The following is a 26709-nucleotide window of genomic DNA, read 5'->3' on the forward strand; positions in this document are numbered from 1 at the left end:
TGCCTATTCTTGTGCCAGTACCAGGCAGTTTTGAGAACAGTGGCTTTGTAATACAACTTGATATCTGGTATTGAGATCCCACCTACTTTGTTCTTTTTCAGGATTGCTGCAGCTATTTGGGGTCGATTCTTCTAAGATTTTTATGTTTTCCCATCTTATGTTTAAGTCCTTTATCCATTTTGAGTTTATTTTTGTGTACGGTGTAAGTTGGTGGTCTAGTTTCACTTTTTTGCATGTATCTGTCCAATTTTCCCAGCACCATTTATTGAAGAGACTGTCTTGACTCCATTGTATGCTCTTGTCTCCTTTGTCAAATATTAATTGAGCATAATGGCTTGGGTTGATTTCTGGGATCTCTGTTCTGTTCCATTGGTCTATATGTCTGTTCTTGTGCCAGTACCAGGCAGTTTTGAGAACAGTGGCTTTGTAATATAGCTTGATATCTAGACAACTCTCTCTTAAACACACTGCCTTTTGACAACATAACTTGAAAATCAACATAGAGTACTAAAATTATTACTCCAGCCCTGGCCAGGTAGCTTGGTTGTTGGTTGGAATGTCATCCTCATGTGCCAAGGTTGCATGTTTGATTGATCCCTGGTTAAGGCACATGCAGGAGTCAATCAGTGAATGCCTAGGTGGGTGGAACAACAAGTCAATGTTTCTCTCTCTAAAAATAAAATAAATAGATAAATAAATAAATGACTTAATCCAGTCATGGACTGACTGGTACAGACTTCAGTGGAATAATCAATGCCCTTGTTTATCACTCTGGACTGCTCTTAATGCTGCTTTAGGTGGATCTGGCTACCACAACACACTGTTGTTTCCTTTGGAGTTTCGGGCCATATAGAATCTCTTAAGTGACTTCCTTCAAATTAGAGAAATAGGCTGGAAAGGGACCAAATTTGGAGAGCTTTGAGTGCCAGGCTAAGATGTTTGTGTCACAGGATGAAAAGAATACAGGTAATGGTAGAGCACAGAACGAATTGCAGGGGAGAGGCATGGCCATGAAATAAGTGGCCGTGCAATGACCCAGCACAAGATAATAAAGATGCTTTACCATCTGACGATTAGCTGAAAACAAGAAATAATAACAATAGGTAGGGCTTACTGAGAGCTCCTATGTTCCAGGCCCTGGGCTAGAGCTTTATATACATTATTTCATTTAATCTTCACCACAATCTGATAAGGCCCTCACTCTTATTGTTGCATTTTTCTTAAGGAAAGAAGATGGGGAAGAGTGAAGAGTCCAGGGTACTCTCTGTGGAGTGCAGGGTGGAATGGTGGGTCCTGAATGCCCATAAGGAGCAAATACCTGGGCATCTGAACAAGGCAGATGGGGGTGGGAGCACTGGAGACAAGCTTTATGGGTTTTAAAAATTCTCCTAGAACCCATATTCTCTACAGAGGGATTTGCTTGACTGCATCCTAGTTGCTGGTAAGTGTGGAATGAATGTAATTTTAGGTCATTGGAAGGAGAAGCTGAGTTGAGGATTCTATAAGTGGGGATTCTATAGTTCTGTGCTGGGAATGGGGAAGTGAGTGGTTAAGAAGTGCTGAGGTCATTGCAATCATATGATTCTTTACCAGAAAGGGGATTGGGCAATAGGTTCGGTCCTTCATTATTACAGTCCTAAGAAAAAAGTGATTTGCCCACGTTAATTCCAATAGCAAGGGAGAAAGAATAAAAAGAAATCTATTTACCTAACGTTTCCTAGAGACTACAGTTTCCAAACCCAGATTCTGGACAGGGATAATGAGAAACTGATACTGATAACCTTGAAAGTGAAACTCAATTAGAGCTGAGTAGTGCTGGGAAACCGAAGGTGAGACTCTGTACTCCATTTTAGAGGACATATTTCAATAACAGTGCGATATCATGGAAAAACATTTCCTAAGGAAGCCCAAAGCCCTTTTCTATCTCAGGTTTCTTTTCATTGGAGCTTGAAGCTCAAAGTTCATGGTTTCATCAAAGCGGCTCCAAATCCCCAAGGTGAGGTAGTTCTCACCTGGAGCCCGTGTGTGTTCCTGTACCCTTTGGCTGGGCGCAGTCACCTGGGAATCATTCCAGCAGGTGGCTTCCAAAGTGCAACCTGCTAGGTTGAAATCTGACACTGACAGACTGCCTGGGAGCTGCTACTGAAAACTAAACCAGGAACCAGGAAATGCACAAGCTCTTTATGTAGATAAACAGCGAGGCTCCCTCGGAGACAGAGCACCATGGGAAACCGGCTCTGCTGCGGGGGAAGCAGGTGAGTAGGGGGCAAGGGGAGAGGGTGACATCTGTGTGGGTTGACATGGAGGCCCTGAGAATAAGATCGAGGTGCATGATAGTTCTCTGCCAGCCTCCCACTGCCACTTTCCTCCGTCTGGCACCTTCCTATTCCTCCACCAGAACAGCACCTCCTTCTGTGCTCACTCCTTTCAAGAGACTTCAGAAAACACAGCCACGCCAGCTGTCAGGAGAATGTCCAAAGCAGGGATGGAATGGTGACCTGGCATTGTTTCTCTTTGTCCTCCTCTTCCTCTCCTCTCTCTTCTTCCCATTTCCTTCCTTCCCCAGATGATGATAAGAATTGTAGCACTTGTAGCTTACCACTTTACAATCTCATTTACTTTTCCCAACTATTCTATGCGAGATGTGGCTTACATCTCCTCCTGTTTTTACAGCTGAGAAGCTGAGGCTCAGAGCAGTTGTCTGAGGCCACATGGCTAGTAAGCACGTAAACCAAGATTCCAATCTAGATCTGTCTGATTTCAGAGCTCATGCCTTAAACCACTGCGTAATACTGCCTCCCAAGTCAAGCAACTCAACATTGGAGAAATGTTTATTTAAAAGGACAGAAGAGGAGAGGAGACCCATGGAATATTTGAATATAACTTTCACACTTATTTGCTGTGTGACCTTAGGCAAATCCTGTTACTTCTTTTTTTTTTCTCATATATAAAATACAGATGACATGACCTATGATATCTAAAATATAGAGAACATGACTTATGTCATTTAGATGACAGGTTTGAAGAGCAGAGGACATGTGAAAGGCTCACCGTAAATTAATTGTAATGTCTTTATTGTTCTTTCCCAGAGTTTTCATCACTAGAGACCCCCGGACCTGGTTTTATATAACCAATGCCTTCTTAGTTATACCTTTCCAAGCCTGGGGCAGTGTTGAGGATACCTTGTTTATGAATAAAGCATCATTATATTTAAAGAGATAATTGAGGTACATTGAAAAAGGCATATGAGTTGGAGTCAGTACATTGGATTCAAGTCCTGTTCCTATTACGCATTCATTTATCCATTCATTTCTTTTTTCTAAAATATATTTTTATTGATTTCAGAGAGGAAGGGAGAGGGAGAGAGAGATAAAAACATCAATGATGAGAGAGAATCATTGATTGGCTGCCTCTGGCACACCCCCTACTGGGGATCGAGCCCACAATCTGGGCATGTGCCCTTGATCAGAATTGAACCCAGGACCCTCAGTCCACAAACCAACGCTCTATCCACTGAGGCAAAACAGCTAGGGCTCTATTCATTTCTTAAACAAATATTTTATTCAATACCTATATGTGCTGGGCATACTGATAGATGCAGAAGACATAGTAAAAATAGGAAATTTGGTCTCTGCCTTCTAGAGTAACATAACGTTTTTAGGGCCTTAGCTGACCGATCTGTAAAATGGGAATAATAATACATGCTTCCTGATATGTTGTCAGGATTGCAAAAAAAAAAAAAAAAAAAAAAAAGCATTTTTTAAACTCTGAAATGTCCTACAGATATAAGATATCCAGAAATATCTAAAAGCACCTAGAGAGCCCTAACTGGTTTGGCTCAGTGGATAGAGTGTTGGCCTGCGGACTGAAAGGTCCCAGGTTTGATTCTGGTCAAGGGCATGTACCTTGGTTGCAGGCACATCCCCAGTAGGTGTGCAGGAGGCAGCTGATCAATGTTTCTCTCTCATCGATGTTTCTAACTATCCCTCTCCTTCCTCTCTGTAAAAAAATCAATAAAATATATATTTAAAAAAATAAAAGCACCTAAAGAAGGGGGTGTAATAGCTTCTTTCACTTCCTTCCTTCCCAAGTCTTCATGTTCTTCCTTTTGGTTATTTTTTCCTCTGATGGTGGTAGTCATAGTTGTCAGCTTTGACTGATGCTCTTTATATGCCAGGCAGCTAGCTGAATAGTTTACATTTATTATCTTATTTTATTCTTACAATAATCCCATAAGGTTTAGGTTCTTTTGTCATCCTCATTTTATTGATTAAAAAATGGAAGCCTAATAAGTTAAAACTTGCCGAAGGTCACACAGCTAGTCTGATAGCATCAGTCTGACTCTAGAGCCTGGCTAGAAACACTATACCAGATAGTCTAACCAAATTACAGGGTGGGACAAAGTAGGTTTATAGTTGTGAGTACGTGAAACAGAGTTTATTCTTGTATTATTGTATTATTTTCCATACGAACAACTGTAAACATACTTTTGCCCACCCTGTATATTTTTTCCTCTCAAAGTATTAGTAGGGCTGGGTAAATAGTATTTCTCATAATCTCAATAACTTCCAGAGATTTAAAGATACTATGATAATTAAAGAGATTTTTATTTTAAAATATTTTTCTTATTACAAAGTGATATTTAATCATTGTAGAACATTTGGAAAATACCAAAGAGCAGAAAATAAGAACCATAAATAAAAGCACCCAGAGATGACAGGAACATTTGATTATATTTCCATGTAATCTTTTTAAAATGCCTATGTAGATGGTTTTTTATCCCAAAACATATCTTATTACATTTTTAAACTTAATATGGAAGAAAATTTTCAATGCTATTAGGTGTTCTTCCAACATTTTTCTTAAATGGATGTGTGATTTTCCATTGATTAGAGATGTCATTCATTCAATCAGTTCCCAATGTTGAGCATTTAAAATATTTACTGTTTTTTGCCATTGTAAATAATGCTATATTAAGTATTCATATTTGCACCTGCCAGATTATTTCTTAGGCTATGGAATTGCTATACCAAAGGGTACACACATTTGTTTAAGGCTTTTTATACGTATTGCCAAGTGCATTCTAGAAAGATTGCACCAATTTTTACTCCTACTACCCATATGGGAGAGTGCCCATTTAGTTTCCTTAATTCTAAGCTAAAAATAAAGCCTTGTCACCAAAGAGTAACTGCATATTCCATTTGGGTTGTGTCCAGGCATTGTGCAATATCGAACTTGGGAGCAGGCTCCATTTACTAAAATTGGGTTGCCCAACCCTATGTCATTTTAGAATTAATATTTTCTTTATCCATTTAAGTAGAAGTAATTAGGAAGACAATAGTGACAAAGGATAGGGAATTAGAGGCTACCAGGGGTGGGCAAACTTTTTGACTGGAGGGCCACAATGGGTTCTTAAACTGGACCGGAGGGCCGGAACAAAAGCATGGATGGAGTGTTTGTGTGAACTAATATAAATTCAAAGTAAACATCATGACATAAAAGGGTACGGTCTTTTTTTTTTTTTTTTTTTTTTAGTTTTATTCATTTCAAACGGGCCGGATCCAGCCTGCGGGCCATAGTTTGCCCACGGCTGGTAGGCAGTGGTAAGAGAAAGGAAGAACTGAAGTAGCCAAAGAGGAAGTAGAAAGGCCCAGAAATAGTTTCAATGCCTTTCTTCTGAATCACCTGTAGCATTCAGATAGTGACTAACAGCTCTCAACTCAGCAAGCTGCGTTAAAACCAAAAATCTCACCGGAACACAAATCTCTGTCAGAAATGTGTGGGGGGGGGGGGGGGGGGGGGAGAGGGCGGGGGGGCGGGGGGGGGAGGGATCCTGATTTTTCCACAGTAGTAAAATGGACATGGTTTGTAAGTTTTCCTCTCTTTTTAAGTAGCAATAAAAGGAAACTTCCTTCAGAAGACAGAAGTCAGACAAATAGGGTTGGCCAGGGTGAGAGCTGGAAATGTACTAGCAAGAAAAAGCATGGGAGTAAGCTCCAAACTATTTAGTCTGTTTCCTCAGACAAGTGTTTCTCTGGCCATAAAACAGTTGACAATCATAGACACACCGGCTCCATTGGGGACCCTAGGGGCTCAGAAATGAGTATCAGAGATCTGCCCTGCAGTGAGCTTGGGGTAGCTGAGTCACTCACCAAATTCAAAGCTCCCTGTGCTATGGGCCTTAAAGGTTAAACATCTCACACTTTTGTTAATTAAACACAAGGACAGGGAAGCAGGGAGGGAGGTCACCTGTTAGGGAAGGGCTTTGAGGAGCCCTAACTAGTGAGCCCTGGTTGTGGCAGCTCCTGTGACTCCCAGAATGAGAATCCCAGACTAGCAGAGACCCCTAAAAAGGCAGGGAAGCAGAAGCAAGAGGGTCTCTGAATCCAGGAATAGCCCATTATTTGGCCAGTTTCCCTTACCCTCTGCTGGAATTAGCCTGTTAGACAATCTCAGAATAGCGCTCAACCCAGCTTCCTCCTTGGCATGTAATGACTGGCTGCCTGAGTCTGTATTTTGGGTTTGGTTATGTCAGTTGTTCCACCCCGCCTTCCAGAACCATCTCTTTGGGAGAGGTGTGGTATCCTTGATAAATGCTTTGGGGCTGGCTCAGGATGACTTGTTAGAGGGAGGGGAGGGAAGATCATCCTAGAATGTTAAAGAGATCACAGAGCAAATGATGAAGGAGGGAAGATAGAGGCCAGGTCTCTTACACATGGGTGATCTGTTTTTCCTTTCACAGGAGCTGCCCATCAATCTTCCAGAGGAAAAAGAAAATGGGTAACTGGGGGAGGAGAGGGACTGGGTGAGGTCGGGGTGGAGGGAGCTGGTAGCAAATTAGAGAAGATAATGGAAGTGGTGTCTTTGGAAGGAGCATAAGGGTGGGGAAGGGTAGTGTTGGGAGGGATAAGGGGAGACAGTGCACGACAGAGAACCTTTAGGTTACTGGGTTCAAGACCAGCTCTGAAACTCTGGGTCTCGTCCTCTCTATTATTGCAGTGGGCAAGGTTGTTTGTTCATGCTTTCATTCATCCACCGAACTTTACTGAGCACTTATATTGTATGTGAGGCACTGAAGGAACCCGAGGAGAGAGAAAAGCACAAGAGGAAAGAGGGGAAGGTCAAGTTTGAGAGATAGATATGTAACCAAGTAGCCGTAACGTCATCTACTAGTGCTATAAGAGATGCATACTCCTGCTGTGGGAGAATGGCAGGAAACACCAATGTTGAAGAAGTAACATCAAGTTCACAAGTTGGAAGAGGAGCAGGGAGGAGAGGCTATTTTAGGCAAGGGGATTATCTTATGCAGAAAAAAGAAAGGAGAGAGAGAAGAGGCTGATTTGATTGAAAGTGACCAGTTGTTTGGTAGCTAAGCACTTACCACACTGCATTGTAATAGTCTGTGTACTTACTTGTCTCCCCTAGTGGACTGTAAGCTCCCTGAGGCAGAGGAAGCAGCCTACTCATTCTTCAATCCCCACAATGTGGCAGAGAGCCTGGAATCTAATGGGCTCTCAACATGTATCTGTTGAACTCTGTTAGGGACCAGAGAAAGATGAGGATGGAAGATATTATGGGCAGATTGTAAAAGAGCCAGATGGCATTCCCTACTAAAGAGTTTGGATGTGGGAATGATGGGAGTGAAGAAGGTGAGAACAGACGTAGGGAGATTAGTTAGAAGCCTGCCATAATAATTTAATAGAGGTTTGAAGATGGCAACCTCAGTAGAGACAGGGAAGAGTGAATGGGTTTAAATTGGATTTCCTCCTCCCAGGGGGTCCACCCAGATGGGCACTGAAGCAGCAGCGGCAGAAGCAGAGTGGCACAAAGGTAATGACAGGCCTCTGTCCCTTCTCGAGGGCGGCTTGGGCTAGGGATGCCAGGCCTCGGCCTTTTCCCCTGGAACAGACACAGCTCAGTCATCTATAGAACTTGCCTGTTCTGCCCTTCCTCCTCGGTGCCCCCCTAATGGAGCAAAATAGAGGGACATCGTGGAAGGTGGGGGGGCCAAACCAATCCAAGAATCTCTCTTAATGTTGTCCATTCCTGGCAGGGCCATGTCACAACAGGACATGCGCCTAAGCAGGTGTTGGAGCAGCCGGCGTCTCAGCAGCGGAAGCAAGGCCCCAGGACAGACGACAGCGGCTTACATTACGCAGTCATTCAAGTGTGCAGCCAGCCCCAGCCACGCTCTGCCCGGGAGCTGAAGCACCTGCAGTCAGAAAATGCTACAGAGTATGCCACCCTTTGCTTCCCCCAGGCCACGCCCTGCTATGACAGCAAGAGCGGGACGCTAGTGTGAGCCTCGGGGAAGAGGGACCAGCTTCCATCATTTCACCAGGACTCCCGTGAGACAATGAACTGTTTTTGGAGAACTGGGTGGCAGCCCAGGCATGGTGCCACATTTTAAGTTTAAAGAATTCAGGAGCCCCTGGAATTGTGTCCCCAGTCTTGCTCTCTCCCCATATGCCTATCTCTTATTTGCCGCCGTGAGCTTGGAGTTGTATTTGGGTTAGTCAGGGGTGGATGGAGTTGCACTTAAAACGAGGTGGTAGGTTGAGTGTGCGGGAAGGTAGGTTTTGATCCTACCTTTGCTCCTACTCTCAAAAAGAAAAAAGTGCGGGAAAAACAGGTTACCCCTTAAGTACTTGAGCTGACCTTGTTGAACTTAATTTAATGATGCCCTGTTGCGTACCTGAAACTGCAAAGCCGAAGAAGAGGTGCTCTGAAAAGGCCTCGCGGGCTTTAGTACACAGCCCTGGGCCTGCCCGGGCCATTTGCTCAGTGGCTGGGTCCACGTCCAGACCTGAACAGCCACCTGAGGCTTGGAGGAAGCATTTTCCAAGCATCCATTACCAGGACCTCAAGTCACTGACACTGACAGCACTGCGTGGCCAGACCGTAGGTTCTCGAAGGTGCTGAGCCGCTAGGAACAATAAATCTCTTACGGAACACGCCTGGTGCGCTTTCTGGGGCGAGCACCTGCGGGCTCCACGCCGGCAGGTGGAGAGGCCGGCCGGGGCGGAGCGAGGGAGTGGTTGGCACCGACCCGAGGCGAGCTCCCTTCTGCGCGGAGTCCGGGCCGGTAGGAGGCGCCTCTGTGCAGACCGGGACCCGGTCCTGGAAGTCGGAGGGCGGGACCCAGGCTCGCAGGAGGCGGGTCAGGCAGACACACAGGGGGTGGGGTCAAGCCCGGGGACAGCTGCGATCTCCGGGCCGTTAGAGGGCGGGGCGGGGCGGGCAGGGGGCGGGGTCTGGGCCGGCAGAAGGCCGGCGGGTCCGTGGGAGGCTGGCTGGGGCGGGCCTCCGCGTCACCATGGCAGCGAGAACGCAGCGGCGACGCTGTAGCTGAACGAGGCCCGGCTCCGAAGGGCTGGGGACCGCGATGGCGAACCAGACCGACCGTCGGACCGATGATTGAAGAGGTAAGTGCTGAAAGGCGGCGGGTAACTGGGAAGTACTATCAGCTGAGCGGCCAGATCAGAACTGGGGACACGCGGAGGGGCGAGGGGGGGGGGCGAGAAGGAGGAGGCAGAAGTTTGGAACCCGCTCCGAGCTCACAGGTTCTTAGTGTGCATTCCTGACTCAGACTTCCAGAACTTGGAGGCAAGCGGTAATGTGCTTCCCTTTCTCAACCTGGACACCGTCGTCCCTAAATACGGCTGGCCCTCGGCTTGTCCCGGAGAGGGATGGCTGCTTAAGATGGATAGAGTACTGAAAATGGAATCACAGCACAAAAAAGTTGGTAATATTAGTATCAGCTTCCTAGAATGTGAGAATTTTTAAGCACCGGGAATGTTATGTAGCGTGTAGTCAAAGATTGGCCCCATTCGCATCCTGATCACTGTTTTCCCGGCCTGTTCCCTGGCACAGACCGAGTGAAGAGGTGGCTAGAAAACTGCCTCCACCACTAATTGGCGGGGCCTATTTCCTATTCGCCGGGGGCAATAAAATGAACTCTATTTCCAAGAGTTATTTACTGTGGTGGCCAATTAAGATGATGTAGATGATAGCACTTTGTAACTGTAAAGTGCTATGAAAACTTCTGCTGCAGAATATAAATGCTGCCTTTCTAGTTTAATACTGAATTTCTGAGAAGACGGGAAGTGCATGTCAGAAGCAGAGCTCCCAGTATCTCTCCTGCTTGTCTTCGGAATCCTTGCTCTGGTCTTAGACTGATATATGCGAGGAGAAGGGAAAATGCATCCTGGTTTCACGAATGATAGGGAAGCATTACTCTTTAGTTTACTACCATTCAAACCTAAGTGACTAGTTTTTTTAAATGCTATTAGGATAGCCCCGTTGTGATGATAAGACCGTGGGCTGGAGTTCCTGTTAACCAGCATCTGTTTCTGATACTTAGACTTACATTGGTAGGTTTGAGGCAGGGGCTGACCCCACTAGGTTGGTTTAGCTTTTGGAATTTTATTTTTTCCTGTCCTGTATTTTTACACATTTCTTCCTCCTCTTTTTTCAAGGTGGCCCTGACCTGGCTCTTCTAGAGACGGTGAAGATGGGGACCCATGTGGTGATGAGACCCTGTAGCTCCCTGGTGCCAGCAGAGCCCTCTGTAAGTTTCTGGTGTGATTTTTAGAGGAGCATGCCAACAGTACTGGATTTTCAGTACAGTTCTACAGCCCGGGGGTTTCTTCATAAGGACTCAGATCCTGGAACTAAATTATATTTGCTTTCTTTTCTTTTTTTTTTAAACATACATATTTTGACTATATTTTATTGATTTTTTTACAGAGAGGAAGGGGAAGGGATAGAGAGTTAGAAACATCCATCAGCTGCCTCCTGCACACCCCCTACTGGGGATGTGCCCGCAACCAAGGTACATGCCCTTGACTGGAATTGAACCTGGGACCCTTCAGTCCGCAGGCCTACGCTCTATCCACTGAGCCAAACCAGTCAGGGCTTGCTTTCTTTTCTTGCTTCCCCTTATGGAAACTCTACCTATCTTCATCTGAAATTAATAAAACCAGGCAGAGGTTGAAAAATTCTACAAATTAATCGGAACATATGCATTGTTTAAGATTTAAATAATGTTTTTGTAAAAACAAGTATGTTAATTATAGAGCATTTGAAAAATATTGCAAACCATGATTTTAAAAATGTATAATCCTTCCATCCAGAAGCAATCACTCTAAATACTTTAGAATGTTTTCTTCTAGTCTTTTTTTCCATGTGTATTATTTACATATTTGAGGTCATATATACATACTTTTTGACTTTTGCTTTTTTAACTTAATGTTTGTTGATACAAAATTATTAAAATGTTTGTTTTAATGTGGGTACAAATGTTTGGAAAACATTATAATGACTGTAATTTTCTTTGCCTTTCCACTATTGTTGAACTGTTATGTTTCACTCTCCCCATTGTAAAAAATAATTGATTTTCTCATTTAAGACCATTTTAATTAGGGCAGAGTCCCAGCAGTGGAATCCCTAGATCAAAGGATGTGAACATTTTAAGTAATAAGTTACCTTTTAACAGGAGAATTGTGGTGTCAGATTTTGTATGCATTCTGAAGAAGACAGAGGGACATTAGTTGGGAGATAGAAAGGCCCCATGGCTTCCTCTTGCAATGAGACCTTGAGTCCTGCAAAAAGACTATTTCATGAGAGTGTAATTAGTAATGTGGAGTCCTAACGCATTATGCAGTGGTTCTCAACCTTCCTAGTGCCGAGACCCTTTAATACAGTTCCTCATGTTGTGGTGACCCCCAACCATAAAATTATTTTCGTTGCTACTTTATAACTGTAATTTTGCAACTGTTATGAATCATAATGTAAATATCTGATATGCAGGATGTATTTTCATTGATATAAATTGAACATAATTAAAGCATAGTGATTAATCACAAAAACAATATGTAATTATATATGTGTTTTCCGGTGGTCTTAGGTGACCCCTGTGAAAGGGTCGTTCGACCCCCAAAGGGGTCTCGACCCACAGGTTGAGAACCGCTGGCATTATGAATGCAGTCCAAATACATGGGGGAGAAACTCAAGGATCTCTTCCAAAATATCCACCAGATGTCGCTCGTCTTAGTTTAGTTTTTACCTGCAGGATAGCTGGCAGAAAACTTTGAAATGTAAATTTTAAAAATTCATGTTAAATATATTTGCATATTTGCTTTGGTTCAGTTTATATTAAGCACTAGCATCTGGTGATTACTTTGGCAACACCCTACTCCAGTCTCTCACCATTCTGTCTCTTTTTCCCTTTTTCTACCCACTCAGTCTGTCACACTTTGTACACTCTGTCCCCACATAATTAATATTGGAGTCTCGGTTTTACTAGTCTTTGTTTTACTACTCTTTTTTTTAGTCTTTTTTCTTGCTTATGTGTGTATGTATTTATGTGTATCTCAGTTCTTGAAATTTTTTCTTAAAAAAATAAAAGAATAGGACCTGGCATATAATTTCATATAATAGATGCTCAACATATAATTAATGAATAATTAATGAAAGAATACATTGATGAAGAGAGAAAAACATAAAAGGATACCAGAAATTATTATTATTATTGTTAAAATGTTTTTATTGATTTGCTTTTCTTTTTTAAAATATGTTTTTATTGATTTTTTTAGAGGGGGAGGAAAGGAAAGGGAAAGGGATAGAGGTATAGAAACATTGATGAGAGAGAAGCATCGATTGGCCACCTCCTGCACGCCTGCCCCCCCCCCCCCCCGCCCCTTACTGGGGATCGAGCCTCTATCCGGTCATGTGTCCTGACCAGGAATTGAACCAGTGACCTTTTGGTGCATGAGATGATGCTCAATCAACTGAGCCACACTGGCCAGGGCCAGAAATTATTTATATTTGTCTTGGAAATACAGTAAAAGAGACAAAGATTCACATTCCTAAATTAACTATATAAGTTAATGTTCCATATGATATCATACATGCTATGACCTTTGAATTTCGAAGAGAGGAAGATTCATTCATTTAGTCAGTCAATATCTATTGAGCATCTACTATGTATCAGGAAATATTCTTAGTTCCCAAGATTAACCAGTAACAAAACAGACAAAATTCCCTGTCCTCATGGGGAATTTTACATTCTGGGCAGGAGGATGCTGACAATAAACAGATGAACAAGTAAACATAGAATATACAAGATGGGATGAATGCTGGGAAGAAAAAAAGATAAATCAGGTTTGGGAGTGCTGGCGTAAGGGGATGCTGTCATTTTAACTAGAGTGATCAGAGAAGGCCAAACAGCTAACTTGACATTTGAGCAGGAATGAACCATGGGCTATCTGGGAGGTGAGTGTTCCAGACAGATTATGATCATCTCTGTCTTTATTTTACCAAAATCAAGAGTGGTCAGAGAAGTTTCACAAAGAAGTGGGACTTGAATTAGGCATAGTGAAGGCCTGAGTAGCAGAAGTGTGGCAGCCTTTTTTCCTCTCTTAGCCCTCGTGCGACTGCCTGCACCCTCCTTCTTCCTCTGCTGCTGCCCAGCTCCAGGATCAGGGAAGCCATGGGTTTGGGAGACCTGAAAATCCCCACTTGCCTCCCGGTGCTCAGCAACTACCTGGTGGACAAGCGCTATATCAAGGGGTATGTGCCATCACAAACAGATGTGGTATTTGAAGTGGTGTCCAGCCCAATACCTGTCAGCTTGTATCATGCCCTACATTGGTATAATCACATCAAGTCTTCCGAAAGGGAAAAGGCCAGCCTGCCAGGAGTGAAGAAAGCTTTGGGCAATATGGCCCTGCTAATATGGAAGACACCCCAGGAAGTGGAGCTACAGATAGGAAAGACAATGATGACATTGATCTCTTTGGATCTGAGGAGGAGGAGGAAAGTAAAGAAGCAAAGAGGCGAAGAGAAAATGCCTTGCACAGTATGAGTCAAAGAAAGCCAAAAACCTGCAGTTGTTGCCAAGTCTTCCATCTTATTAGATGTGAAACCTCGGGCTGTTGAGATGGAAATGGCAGAATGAGAGGAGTGTGTCAGGAGCATTCAAGCAGATGGCTTGGTCAGGGGCTCTTCTAAACTAGTTCCAGTATGGCATGGAGTTCATAAACCTCAAATACAGTGTGTAGTAGAAGACGATAAAGTTGGAATAAATATGCCAGAGGAATGGATCACTGCTCTTGAGGACTACGTGCAGCCCATGGACATGGCTGCTTCCCACAAGGTCTAAAATGCATTATGGATCATTGCTTTAAATGAAAGCTTGAAAGATAAAAGAATGGTGGGACATTCCAGGCAGAGGGACAGTCGTGAAGGCATGAAGGTGAGAATGAGCCTTGTAAATCTGTGAGACAGTGTGGAGCTTGCGATCCTGAGCCTTGGCAGTTTGGGAAGGGGGAGGCTTTAAGAGCTGGGAGCGAGGAATTCATATTGGACATGCTAGGAAGGGGAGTGTTTGAAGACATTTGAGCAGTGTAAAGAAGATTACAGGGTGCGGAAGGGCAGAAAAGCCTGGGAACAAAGGGCAGTTTAGGAACTAGGACACATTTGGGGTGTTTGCCTGTAAATATGAGCCCTTTTGTGTATATTTATGCCGATGTTTCTAAAGGTAAGTGCAATAGAAATTTTAAACATATACTACTGCCAAGAAACTCATTAATGTGAGAAAACAGAAGGAAGATTAAGAAATTATTTCAGAGAGTCACTTAAAATATTTCTATTGACAATTCTATTTGTTTATTCAAACTGCCTTTTTGCTTCTCCATAGTCACTAATGATGGCCCATAATAGATGTGTTAAATTTTACATAGGTGAGAATTTCACACATCTTCTATACAAGGAGAAGTCACAATCAATATTTTCACCAATGACATTTCCTTTTAATGCTCTAAGTCTTACTTGAGCTAACATGTTCTTGTCTATATTAATAGAAGTGATGAATGTCTTTTGAGTTTGCTGATATCTCCTACACTAGCTCATTCATTCATTCACTCATTCATTCAACTAAAAACATTTAATGAATAACCTCTTTGTAGCAAGCATCATATAAAAGATTGCATAATGCCGAAACCGGTTTGGCTCAGTGGATAGAGCGTCGGCCTGCGGACTGAAAGGTCCCGGGTTCGATTCCGGTCAAGGGCATGTGCCTGGGTTGCGGGCATATCTCCAGTGGGAGATGTGCAGGAGGCGGCTGATCGATGTTTCTCTCTCATCGATGTTTCTGGCTCTCTATCTCTCTCCCTTCCTCTCTGTGAAAAATCAATAAAATATAAAAAAAAAAAAGATTGCATAATGATGAAGAAACTGGACTTTAACTTCAGCTCTTAGTAGCTATAGGGTCTGGAGCAAATTACTTATCCTCGAAACCTCTCTTTCTTCATAAGTAAAATAGGGACTGTATCAAAAAATCTACTCTTTATTGTAATTGTGACCATCAAATGAGCTAATAATGTATCTAAGTGCTTAGTACAGGGCTTGGCACATAGTTAAAGCTTGATTTTGCTATATTACGGTTGTATAGCTTTTGGTTTTAGTTGGTGAGGGAAGTATGTACCATCATTGTTAAAATAATGCAGGGCTCAGGAAGCCTGGGATAATTTTAGAAATCAGGCAGCGACATGCAGACAGCAGCTTGCTTGGGCTTTGCCTCACCTCCCAGGCAGAGTGACTGACAGGCCTGCAGCCGTGGGAGATGTTTCAGCTACCCAGAGTGGCCTGCTGTTTTCCCACACAGGGGCACTGTGGGATGCAGATCATTGTTCTAGTTATTCCCAGTTCTTTTAGCTAACCCTCTTTTCCTCCCAGCTCTTATGTTGATATCACAATAGGGTGGGATGGGAGGATGGAAGGAATAGTAAATGTTAGTGCTACTGAGAGAAAAAGCTCAATTCTTCACCTGAGCCACGTTCTAAAGCAGCCCATGATAAATACGGTGAACATATATTCTGATTAAAAAAATTGAGATTATATGGCCAAAAAATGAATTTTGTGCTTTTTCCAAGTGTGAGAGCAAATTAAATACAATACATCATAACTTTGGGGACATTTCAATAGTTGTATGGGGACAATGGAATACTTTAAAATTGTACTAAGTTTAAATGAATTAAAATTAAATGCCATTTAAATTTTAGATCCACATTTTCATTAGCCACATGTGGCGAGTGGTCACTGTAGTGGACAGTACAGATATAGAACATTTCCACCCTCACAGGGAGTTCTATTGGACACTACTGATGTAGACTATGTGGTTGGTTTAAGTATAGATTTCCAGGGAAGAGTGCAATCTTGGACCATATGCCCTGTAGTAAATCTTTTCTCAGTTCACCACAATGCTCTCCTTCATTCCTCCAGCATAGGGTTGGGCTTCAGAGACACTAGCTGTGTGACTCTAAGCACCTCTCCTCTCCTAGCCTTGGTTCCTACATCTGTGAAATGAGGGAGTTGGGCCAAATGAGATATTTTTAAAATATATTTTTATTAATTTCAGAGAGGAAGGGAGAGGGAGAGAGAGTTAGAAGCATCAGTGATGAGAGATAATCACTGATTGGCTGCCCTGTACTGAGAATCGAACCCTCAACCCTGGCATGGTCCTGACCCGGAATCTAACCGTAACCTACTGTCCATAGGTCAGTGCTCAACCACTGAGCAATACTGGCTGGGTGAGATCTTTTCTTTGAAGCTTTAACATTCAGTGATGTAATGAGTCTTTTCCCAGGAGCATTGAGGTCAGGGGTCTTCCTTTGATAAATGACTTGTTGTTTGAGAAACAGCGACCGCTTGGTAACAGCAGAACCTCCCTCTGATGTCTCAATATTTTCTACTGTGTCTATGCAATTTTATGCTCTTGAAAGTGGCATACTTCTCTTTTAAGAAGGCCTTGTTGCATTCACATGAGTTAGTGACTCACCTGAGGGTGTAAGGACTGTGGTTCTGGTGAGGGGTGTTCTTGGCAACTAAATTCCCAGACAGGTTGTGAAGGATGGTCTTCTAACTTGTGGGCTGCTCGGGTTCAGTTTGATTTGTCGTCATGGTTTTGCCCCAGCCTTAGCCAGAATGGAACCCACAGTATTCAACCAGCAGCAGCCACTTAACACCTCTGCTGGCTTTCTGCTTCCTGCTTGCTGTGGTCAGAAGGAAGGTGTCTCTCTCTTCTCAGAAGCATCTTTGTTTAGCAGCTTTCAACATGCAGGCAAGATGTTGCCAGTTCTGGCTGCTCTGGGTAAAGATTTTTTCCTGCTGACACGAAGAGGCGGTCATTACGTTGCCTAAGAGCCACGACTGACTTTCTTGCTAAGGTTCTAACGGGGACTTGGGGATAGAATCTGTCCCTTCTGCAAAATTATGAGTGTAGAGTCCTAGATCCTCAAACCCTCTCTGTTACTGAACTGCTGTGTCCTTGGACAAGGCCCCAGCCCCTCTAAGCTTTAACACTCTATAAACCCGTTCCCTCCATCTGGGAGCAGGCGGGGTACATATACGTACTATGGGTGCTCTTCCAGCTTCCTGTTTCCTACAGAAACAAGAGTGTGCACTGAGAGTACAACCAGCTAGTGTTCTTAACAATAAATAAGTCCTATGGCTTGAATAAGAAGAAACAGAGGGGATAGCTCTTTCACTTGAGCAGGCTTTACTTAACTCTTTCAAAAGCACCAGGACATTTTTGCTGTTTTTATTTCAATTAAAACCCATTTAATTAATTTAAAACATTAAAAATATGGATTTTACATTTTAGAAGTTATCCTAAAAAGAAAGGAAGGTGTTTTTTGTTTTGTTTTTTGGTCAAAGCCTGGTCATCCTTGGTTTACCCTTGATGTTTCTGTGGTGATCCTGTGTGATTTGCTTAGCTTTCTTTCAATTAAATGTGTTCTAATACCATCAATAACTAAAGTTTTCTCTTTCTATTCTCTCTCTCTCTCTCCTTCCTTCTAAAAGGTTCTTCTCTTTTTCTTTTTCTCTACCTTTTGCTTCCTCTTCTTTAGCCTAACCTCACTGTCCAGGCCCCATGTGGAAAAAGGTTGCTGTTTTCAGCTGGTGTGGCAGAGGGGAGAGGCTGTAATCCTCTGATTCACTCCCTTTCCCACCCGCCACGCGGTGAGTTGCTCGCGATTTTAATCAGCAGATCCGATGTGTGTGCAGCGCGCGCGCCCTCAGACACGCCTGTCTGCAGACCTGGTGTGTGCGTATGTGACTGCAAGTGCATGCACACGCCGGCACGCCCGTGTGTGTGCGTGTGTGCGCGTTCACGAGCGCGCCTATGTGCTCGTGTGTGCGCGCTTATGCGTGTGTGTGTGTGTGCGCGTGTGCGTGTGTGTGTGTGCGTGTGCGTGTGTGTGGCGCGCGCTCACGCCTGCCTCCGCGCGCCCGCGGCGCTCTCCCTCCAGCCAGCGCGGTCCAGCCCTCGCGCCCCAGCTGTTTCTATAGGAACCGCGGAGCAGCCGGCCCCTCCTGCGGGGGCCTCGGTAGGAGCATGCCCAGTGGAAGCCGCTAGTTTGGCTCAGGTCTGGGTTTCCAGTAAGTGGCGTGCGGGACTCCGGAGACATCCCCACGAGCTGAACCCGGAGTCTTTGTGTGCAGTGGGAGGAGGCGGCGCCGCCGGGCCTGCAGCCCCGCCCGGGGAGCCCCGGCAGGAACCATGCTGGCGTGCCTGACCCGGGGGAACTTTCTGGACGTCCTGCAGGAGGGCTTCAACGAGGTAACTGCCCCGTCTGCCCCTCCCACTGCCCAGCCCCCCTCCCCCAGCGCCTCCCGCCTCATCTCTGGAACCGGTCCTCCGGCGCCCTCCTCCTCGGGAGGACCCAGAACAACTCGCATGCGGAGCCCTAAGGCGGCTTTGGTGGTGGGAGGGTGCCGACCCCACGGGTGAACCGCGAGACATCAAAGGGGCCGCCTGCCTCCAGCTACGCTGGTCATGGACCGTCGCTGGCTGCTAGCCTGAGCCCAGACGACAGGACACGGATTCAGAGGCCATCTCCTTCCAGAAGAGGTGGTCTCCACTCTCCCCAGGGATTTCCCCCCCCCAGGAAATTCCTGAGTCTGTGGCAGAAGTGCTCACTCTATTCCAGGCGCTAACGAAGAGCAGAGGGAAGGGTGGGTGGCATTGCATTGGTAGAAAGTTTGAGGGGGCAGGGTGAGCAGGTAGGTGGTCCGTATGAAGTGCCCTCTTCTATTGATATCTTTTTTTAAAACCTGGGTAGTGCGTTTCTCCACAACCAAGGGCATGGTTGGCAGAGAAGACGTAAGAGGAGAAAAGGTCTGGGTTTCTGGGCTCAGTTCAGGGGAGTCAGTGTTGCCTCCCTTCTGTGTGAGAGCGGGGAACGGAGCCCCAGTGTGCCAGGCAGTATGGGAGAGGCTGGCTGGTCTTTCTCCTCAGTGTTTACTCTCAAAATTCTGTTACTTATTACATCTCTTTTTCTTGGGACCTAGAGAATTCTGATGTAGGATCCTTCCCCCTTGCGATTTGTTCCATGGCTTTCATTGCTTCTGAGCCCCGCCCCTTCGCCTTATCCCAGGTTCCAGGGAGACCCCTACAAGGAGACCTAGACTGTTAGTTGTGTGTTGCTTTCTTTCTCCTTTTCTTTTCACCTCTCCCTCTCTTCCTTCTCTTTCTTAAATTTAAGATTTTTAAAAATCAGTCTTTAAACAATGAACACATGAGTACATTCTCTTCTTAAATATGAACATTACAGGCAAGACAGTGCCTCCGCCATCGCTGCAGTCTTTCCTGGAGGTAGCCATTCTCGCGAATTTGTGTGTAAGGTTTTCTTGCTACAGCTGCACGGCAGGCTCTTTCCTCAATTCCTGTTTCTAATTAAGAAGTTCTGCAGCCTGACCTGTTCCAGAACCTTCTCCAGTCCTGGCCCCTGTGCCCGGCCTTGTTCCTGACACAGAGAGGAAAGTTCCAGAGACGCTGTCCCAACCTAACCCACTGAGTCAGGCTTTTCCTTTGGCTGAGGCTGTCACAGCCCTCCTTGAAGGTCAGAGTTTGCACCCTGCGTGCACGGCAGGGCTCCTCGTCTTTGCACCAGTCCTCTGAACACATGTCAGGGGGTTGTTAACAAAGAGCTGCAGTCACACAAGCCAGGAGGCCACCTCTGTGAGTGCTTCCAGTATTCCCGGTTCCTCATTTCCTTGCCTTTGGGCCTGCCCGTGGTCTCAAGTGTCACACGTCTGACTTATCCGCCAATTGTGCAGGAGCCCCTTAGGTCCTCCTCTGGCCTCCCCTTTTTTAAACTCAGTCCCAAGTATCCGGTCCCACTGTCTGTCTTCTCAGGAGGAGAGAAGCAGCACAGAGTCAGCCCGTCTTTGCCTTCTGCTCTTTTTCATTTCCTAACATTTCCCCTGAAGAGCTTTAGTGTGTCCATAAATGTCCCCTGACCTCCAGTTGTTATAAATCATAAGGGAAAGGGAGAATGGGAGAGTTTTCTTTTTGTGGTGGTAATGGAGTCTTAATAAAAACAAAACAACAAGAAATAAAACAATAGACACACAACTTTATTAATTCACCTCTAGGGTAATGTAGTAATGCCTCTTTTTTCTTTCTGACATTTGACTTTTCTATCCATCCTGTAAACTTCCCTTCCACCCCATCTACAGGCTAATGTATAATCTATTCCAGGGCTGGGCAAACTTTTTGACTCGAGGGCCACAATGGGTTCTTAAACTGGACCGGAGGGCTGGAACAAAAGCATGGATGGAGTGTTTGTGTGAACTAATATAAATTCAAAGTAAACATCATTACATAAAAGGGTACGGTCTTCTTTTTTTTTTTTTAGTTTTATTCATTTCAAATGGGCCGAATCCGGCCCGTGGGCCGTAGTTTGCCCATGGCTGATTTGAACTCTGATAACCAATCAGTATTTTGGTTTCTCTGAGAAATTGACATAATCTAAACAATATTAATAGTAATATGTTAAATCTCAAATGTCCCTGAAAGTTTAAATAATTATTTTACATACATAATAAATTATATTGAATAATTCTTTTCATGTACTGTATCACATTTAGTGCTACTGAATAATGCTATGTTAGTTATTTCAGAGATGATGGGGCCCTGATTGACCTATTGCAGCCTCTAGGATTGCTTAATAGAGCTAGATATATTCAGTCTCTTTTGTTAGAGTCGTGTGATAAGGATATAGATCGGGACTTAAAGGCCAGTGTCAGAATACACTTCAGTCCCTCTGGAAAGCTCTTCACTGAGGCTAAGAATAACACACCTATCTAGTCATCTCTGGGAAATGCTCCAAGCATATCTGAAGCTATTCTTCATCACCCGTTTGCTTTTAAGGTCTGTGTGGTTAGGGCCGTGACGTCATTCTCTGTGGCAGCAAAAACTGCCACAGGAAATGAAGCTATGGCCCTAACTGGTTCATTAACAGAGAGAAACCTTGTCCTTTGAATCAAGGCTTTCCTCTACCCACTGTTAGCCTCTAATCTCAACCATATGCCATGATGCATAACTGTGCATGGCAGAATTTTCTTCCATTATGTTCCCTGAATAGCCCTGGTCTGAACACACCTGACAAATTACTCATAGAATTGATTCATGTCAATGCAGTCCGTTGTATCGACATGGTTAGTCTGCATTTTGAATTATCCACAACTTTTGGCTACAGCCACATTCTATAGCTCACCTGGATGTCATCCCCAACTCCTATGTTTTGGGCCTGCCCTTTCTATCAATTTGTCCCCATTCTGATCTGCCTCAAAGCTATTTATTTGTTTTCTCTGCCACTTGGTATTGATGTCATATGAACATTATCTTTGGTTAATGTGCCAAGTGTTTTTTCTGCAAGTGTTTTTCTAGGGGCTAAACTTTCTTTTTTCTTTTTTTTTAATTAAATCTTTATTGTTCAGATTATTACATTTGTTCCTCTTTTTTTCCCCCCATAACTCCCCTCCTCCCAGTTCCCGCCCCACCCTCCGCCCTCACTCCCCACCCACTGTCCTCATCCATAGGTGCACGATTTTTGTCCAGTCTCTTCCCACATCTCCCATACCCCTTTCCCCCCCAAGAATAGTCAGTCCATTCCCTTTCTATGTCCCTGATTCTATTATAATCAACAGTTCATTCTGTTCATCAGATTATTTATTCACTTGATTTTTAGATTCACTTGTTGATAGATGCATATTTGTTGTTCATAATGTGTATCTTTACCTTTTTCTTCCTCTTCCTCTTCTTAAAGGATACCTTTCAGCATTTCATATAATCCTGGTTTGGTGGTGATGAACTCCTTTAGCTTTTCCTTATCTGTGAAGCTCTTTATCTGACCTTCAATTCTGAATGATAGCTTTGCTGGATAAAGTAAACTTGGTTGTAGGTTCTTGGTATTCATCACTTTGAATATTTCTTGCCACTCCCTTCTGGCCTGCAAAGTTTCTGTTGAGAAATCAGCTGACAGTTGTATGGGTATTCCCTTGTAGGTAACTGAGTTTCTTTCTCTTGCTGTTTTTAAGATTCTCTCTTTATCTTTTGCTCTTGGCATTTTAATGATGATGTGTCTTGGTGTGGTCCTCTTTGGATTCCTTTTGTTTGGGGTTCTCCGCGCTTCTTGGACCTGTAAGTCCATTTCTTTCACCAGGTGGGGGAAGTTTTCTGTCATTATTTCTTCAAATAGGTTTTCAATATCTTGCTCTCTCTCATCTTCTGGCACCCCTATAATTCTGATGTTGGTACGCTTGAAGCTGTCCCAGAGGCTCCTTACACTATCCTCGCATTTTTGGATCCTTTTTTCATTTTGCTTTTCCGGTTGGATGTTTTTTGCTTCCTCGCATTTCAAATCATTGACTTGATTCTTGCGCTCCTCTGGTCTGCTGTCAGGCGTCTGTATAATATTCGTTATTTCAGTCCGTGTGTGCTTAATTTCTAGTTGGTTCCCCAATATAAGATCGAGGGTCTTATTAGTTTTCGTGTAGATCTCATTAAGTTTATCGGCAGCTTCTAAACAGTTCTTGAGAGACCTTAAAAGTGTGGTTCTGAACTCTATATCTTCCATTGACAATTTTGTCCTGTTTCTTTGTCTCCGCATTTTGTTATGCTTCCTTGGTGCACCCCCTAGTGGTCTTTGTTCGCAGTCTTATAGTTAAATCTTGATTGTTGTAGCTAATTCCAGGGAGGGTTTGACCTCCAGGCCAAGTGGCTATGAGAATCAGCTGTGTCAGCAGTGAGAGAACTTCTGTCCTCTAGGGAGGTGCTAATCTAGCCTTTGCCTGAGGCTATCCGGCAAATGCCTCTGTGCAGGGCTTGGGCGGGGCGGGTCGCACAGGATCAACAGGGTGGGCCGGAGAGAGCAGTTATGGCGGCTCTCAGTCCTGTCCCCAGGGGCTCTGCCTCTCTGAGTCCCAGCACCCGCTGCAAAGCTGGGAGAGAAAGCTGCACTCGCTCTGACCGAAGCCAGATAGTCCCGCTTCTCCCGTTTGAGTCTGGGTCCCTAAAGACTCGCCTGTATCTGGTGCTCAGAGTCTGCGACTCCCTCCCGATTGAAAACAACAACCGCGCCCTCCGCCGCCAGCCTGCTCCGCACACTCCGCACCTCAGAATTTGACTTCACCACTGCGCCTCCTCTGAGTGTCCGTGTGCGTTTCTCTTTCCTCCTAGTTGTAGGACTTCCACTCAGCCAGCGTTCCTGTGGTTCTGGGTGATGTCCCTTCCGTTTTTTGGTTTCACTTTTGAAGTAGTTGTTCAAAGCAGCAAACTCCGGCGTTAACCTATGCCGCCATCTTGGTTCTCCTTCGCTAAACTTTCTTTAAAAAAGTACTTTGGTGCATGTGTTGGAGGATTTGGGGAGACCAAAGACTGTAATATAGTCTGGCAAGTAAGCATTCATTCATTCCATCATTTAATTCATTTATTGGATGAGGAATTGGATAAAATAATAGAAAAACAACTAGTTCCTGCTTCCAAGGAATTTATAGGAAGAGATTTATAGGTGTACTATAAAAACCATAACAGGAAGCTTAATGTGATAAGTACCATAAAAGAGGTAGTGTTTGTGGAAGATTACACAGGTACCTTCTACTTAATAATATCATGAAAAGTACCAACGATTTACCAACTGACCTACTCACCGAGACCAGACTTTTCTTCTTGCTAATCTGGAAAACATGCATGCAGGTACTCATTTAATAGACAGTCACTGAATGGCTGTGTTCACCAGGCACCGTGCCAGGTTCTGGAAACAGAAGTAAGAAAAACACAGTCTGTGCTCTGGTGGAGCTCACGGGGCAGTGAACATAAAGTAAATGGTCAGAGTCTGAAACTTGGGGAAATTGTGGTGATGTGGAAATCCTGCCTGTCAGGCAGAGTGAGCCTGTGCCTGGCTGGAGTATGAATGGCCTGAGGGACTGAAAGTTGTTTAGCTGATTTGTTAAAATGTTGGTCAACAGGAAATCAGGTGTCTGAGCCTCAACCTTTTAAGCACATGACCTGGGAGACTTTCCCTACCAGTTTTTCTCCATGTAGAAAAGTAAAAATTTAAATCTCACAGAGATTCATCTGCTTGGTAGTCCCTGAGAAACACAGGAGGAGCCTTTGTCTGGCGCCATTCCCGCAGGGGGACATAGGGCCAGTGAAGAAGAGGATTGGCATGTGGAGCAGCTGCAGCAGACATCGCTCCCAAGCGCCTCACGCCTTCCGCAACCTGGGGCCAAGCAGAGGCGGTCAGACATTTCCACAATGACCTCCTCTGTGCTTTGCTGTGGAAATTAAAGGCCAGTTAAGTCTTTAATGTAACAAAGCACCTCACTCGCCAACCTTCTTTTTTCTATCCTGACTGATTTCTCCACTCCTCACCCGAGCTCACTGGCTTTATTCCCACAGGAGTCAATGCCAGCTAAACAGATGCTCCCTGGCAGCAAGCTCTCAGGCAGCGTCATGTTCCTCATGGTGAGTGATGGGCTGGCCAGGCCCGTGGAGCAGTGATGGGCACTGTGTGCCAGGTGCCACTTCCCCATGACTCGCCCTGTTGTCGAGGCTGTTAGGACTGAACTTTCCTGAACGTATTTCCTTATTTTTTATCCTCAAATGCCGGGGCTCTTGTTCCAACATTAAGAAGTGTTCTGGAATCTGAAGAAGGCTGTGCGTAGATTAAATAGGAGTCCAGAGATGAAATATAATTTTGAAAGGCATTTGGGGGTCAGAGGAGCCTAGTTTAAAGGAAACTAAGATCTCCTCATCTCAGGACCCCATGCTTTTTATTAACACAATTTGTCCAGAGGAGAGGCAGAGATATACACTTCAAAGGGTCAGGGTTTCGTATACAGAGTCCATTGTCAGAATGGAGGAAATTAGCCAACGGCTGTTCAGGTGTTTGGCCAGTAGGAGGCAATAACATGTAGATTAAGATGCCCTGCGCTGTCTGGCAGCCAAGCAATCATTCCTTTTCAGGTTTGAGGAAATGCCATCAGCCATTCCCAACAGGTGACAACATATGGGACTCAGCCCTTGTTGAGTCCCCAAGTTCCATCAACCTTCTGATGAAACTCTTGCAATTATGATATGCTGGAATTGGCTTCTGGCACTCAAACCAGGCCCTATTTAAGTGGTCATGGACATAACCTTCAGTGATCATGTTATTAGTGGAAGTGGAGTTCTTGGGATGCCTCAGGAAAAAGAATTTCCCCATGGGGGGGATGGGATTTTTGTGGAAAGCTTTATTGATGATGTAAAATTAAGGGGTTTGGGTGATGACTAAAAAAAAAAAAAAAAAAAAATCCTTAGCCGGTTTGGCTCAGTGGATAAAATTAAGGGGATTTCCCTCCAAGGTCCCATCTCCATGTCCTGCCATGGAAAAAGTCCAATCTTGTCTTCAGCAGGGCTAGGATCAAGGCCACTGCCCAGACTTTCTGTCCTATATTAAATTACAGTCCAGCCTGACTGGTTTGGCTCGGTGGTTAGAGTGTCGGCTGCCAGAGTGAAGGGTTGCGGGTTCAGTTCTGGTCAAGGGCATGTGCCACAGTTGCAGGCTCAATCTGCTTGTGCAGGAGGCAACCAATAGAAAAAATATCCTCAGGTAAGGATTAACAACAACAACAACAAAATTATAGTTCAGTGCAGCATCTGACTAGCTTAGCCTGTCTTCCCAGCTGCAGTTCATTGCATGTGGGGTCCACAGGGCCACGGGCCATGCAGCTGCTTAAGGCCATATGGTAGGTTAGCACACAGGTGAGTGCTGGTCACAGAGCAGGTGAGAAACAGGAGTGCAAGAGCAAGAGAGCACAAGAGAGGGAACTCCCTTTGGGGATTTTCACCTTCCAGGATTTCATGGGCTTCCATCAGAGTAGCCTCCTAGCCAGTGATCTTTTTCCCAGGCTAGACTGACAGGCAAGCACCTTTCCTGTGTCACCCCAACTTAACTGCGAATGTGCCCATCTTCCCCCTTGTTCGATCCCTTCCCCCAATGATCTGTAGGGAATGGACTGGTTATTACTGGGGAGAGTGAAGCTGTAGCTTCCTGGTGAGGCTGCGCAGATGACCATGCTTATAATGTCTGGCCTCCCCTTTGCTCTCTTTCTATTAATATTAATAAACTAGCTAATTATGATAACAATCATATATATTAGGGAGGTAGGGAACCAATCCCAAAACCCTAAGAGTGGGCTCCATGCCCTGTTTTTAGTAAAGGACACTCATAGACTATACAGTGATACCTCATTTCATTCATTCTTTCATTCATTCATTCACTCACATGCATTTTTTGAACACTTATAACATATACTTGTGAAGAACAGAGTGTTTATGGAACTCATGACTAATGGAAATTTAAAAATAAGGCTAGG

At 44.5% G+C, this 26709-nt stretch overlaps 2 protein-coding genes and 1 pseudogene across 10 annotated transcripts in view; all 3 read left to right on the forward strand.

The window, feature by feature from the left end:
* The first annotated feature begins 1968 nt into the window (after positions 1-1968).
* C9H11orf52 (chromosome 9 C11orf52 homolog) lies at positions 1969-8955 on the forward strand. 2 transcript variants are annotated; one of them, XM_059707852.1, is made up of 4 exons: positions 1969-2255; positions 6743-6780; positions 7775-7830; positions 8054-8955. In XM_059707852.1, the coding sequence occupies exons 1-4, from the start codon at positions 2224-2226 to the stop codon at positions 8300-8302; spliced, it is 375 nt and encodes a 124-aa protein (XP_059563835.1). In that variant the 5' UTR covers positions 1969-2223; the 3' UTR covers positions 8303-8955. The 2 variants fall into 2 exon arrangements, with proteins under 2 accessions (XP_059563835.1, XP_059563836.1); XM_059707853.1 differs by lacking the exon at positions 1969-2255 and adding an exon at positions 3204-3227.
* A 303-nt stretch (positions 8956-9258) lies between these two features.
* Positions 9259-26709, forward strand: part of DIXDC1 (DIX domain containing 1) — a 75829-nt gene continuing 58378 nt past the window's right edge. For 2 of the 8 annotated variants that reach the window (XM_059707856.1, XM_059707858.1), the window contains exon 1: positions 18315-18625. In XM_059707856.1, coding sequence (XP_059563839.1) covers positions 18566-18625 — 60 coding nt within the window. In that variant the 5' untranslated portion in view covers positions 18315-18565. Of the gene's footprint in view, positions 9426-10478; positions 10571-17865; positions 18626-24751; positions 24818-26709 lie in introns of those variants that run through there. The other 6 variants (XM_059707863.1, XM_059707860.1, XM_059707859.1 and 3 more) reach the window with 6 other exon arrangements.
* Positions 12733-14996, forward strand: LOC132240545 (elongation factor 1-beta-like; annotated as a pseudogene).

The sequence above is a fragment of the Myotis daubentonii genome, chromosome 9 (assembly GCF_963259705.1).
Source record: "Myotis daubentonii chromosome 9, mMyoDau2.1, whole genome shotgun sequence".
Lineage (NCBI taxonomy): Eukaryota > Metazoa > Chordata > Mammalia > Chiroptera > Vespertilionidae > Myotis > Myotis daubentonii.

What these genes read in the sequence shown, in the direction of transcription:
- C9H11orf52 (XM_059707852.1), top strand. Translation starts at nt 2,224, where the DNA reads ATGGGAAACCGGCTCTGCTGCGGGGGAAGCAG. An exon ending in CCAGAGGAAAAAGAAAATGG is followed by an intron (nt 6,781 to 7,774) that starts GTAACTGGGGGA and finishes TCCTCCTCCCAG; the next exon opens with GGGGTCCACCCAGATGGGCA. An exon ending in AGAAGCAGAGTGGCACAAAG is followed by an intron (nt 7,831 to 8,053) that starts GTAATGACAGGC and finishes CATTCCTGGCAG; the next exon opens with GGCCATGTCACAACAGGACA.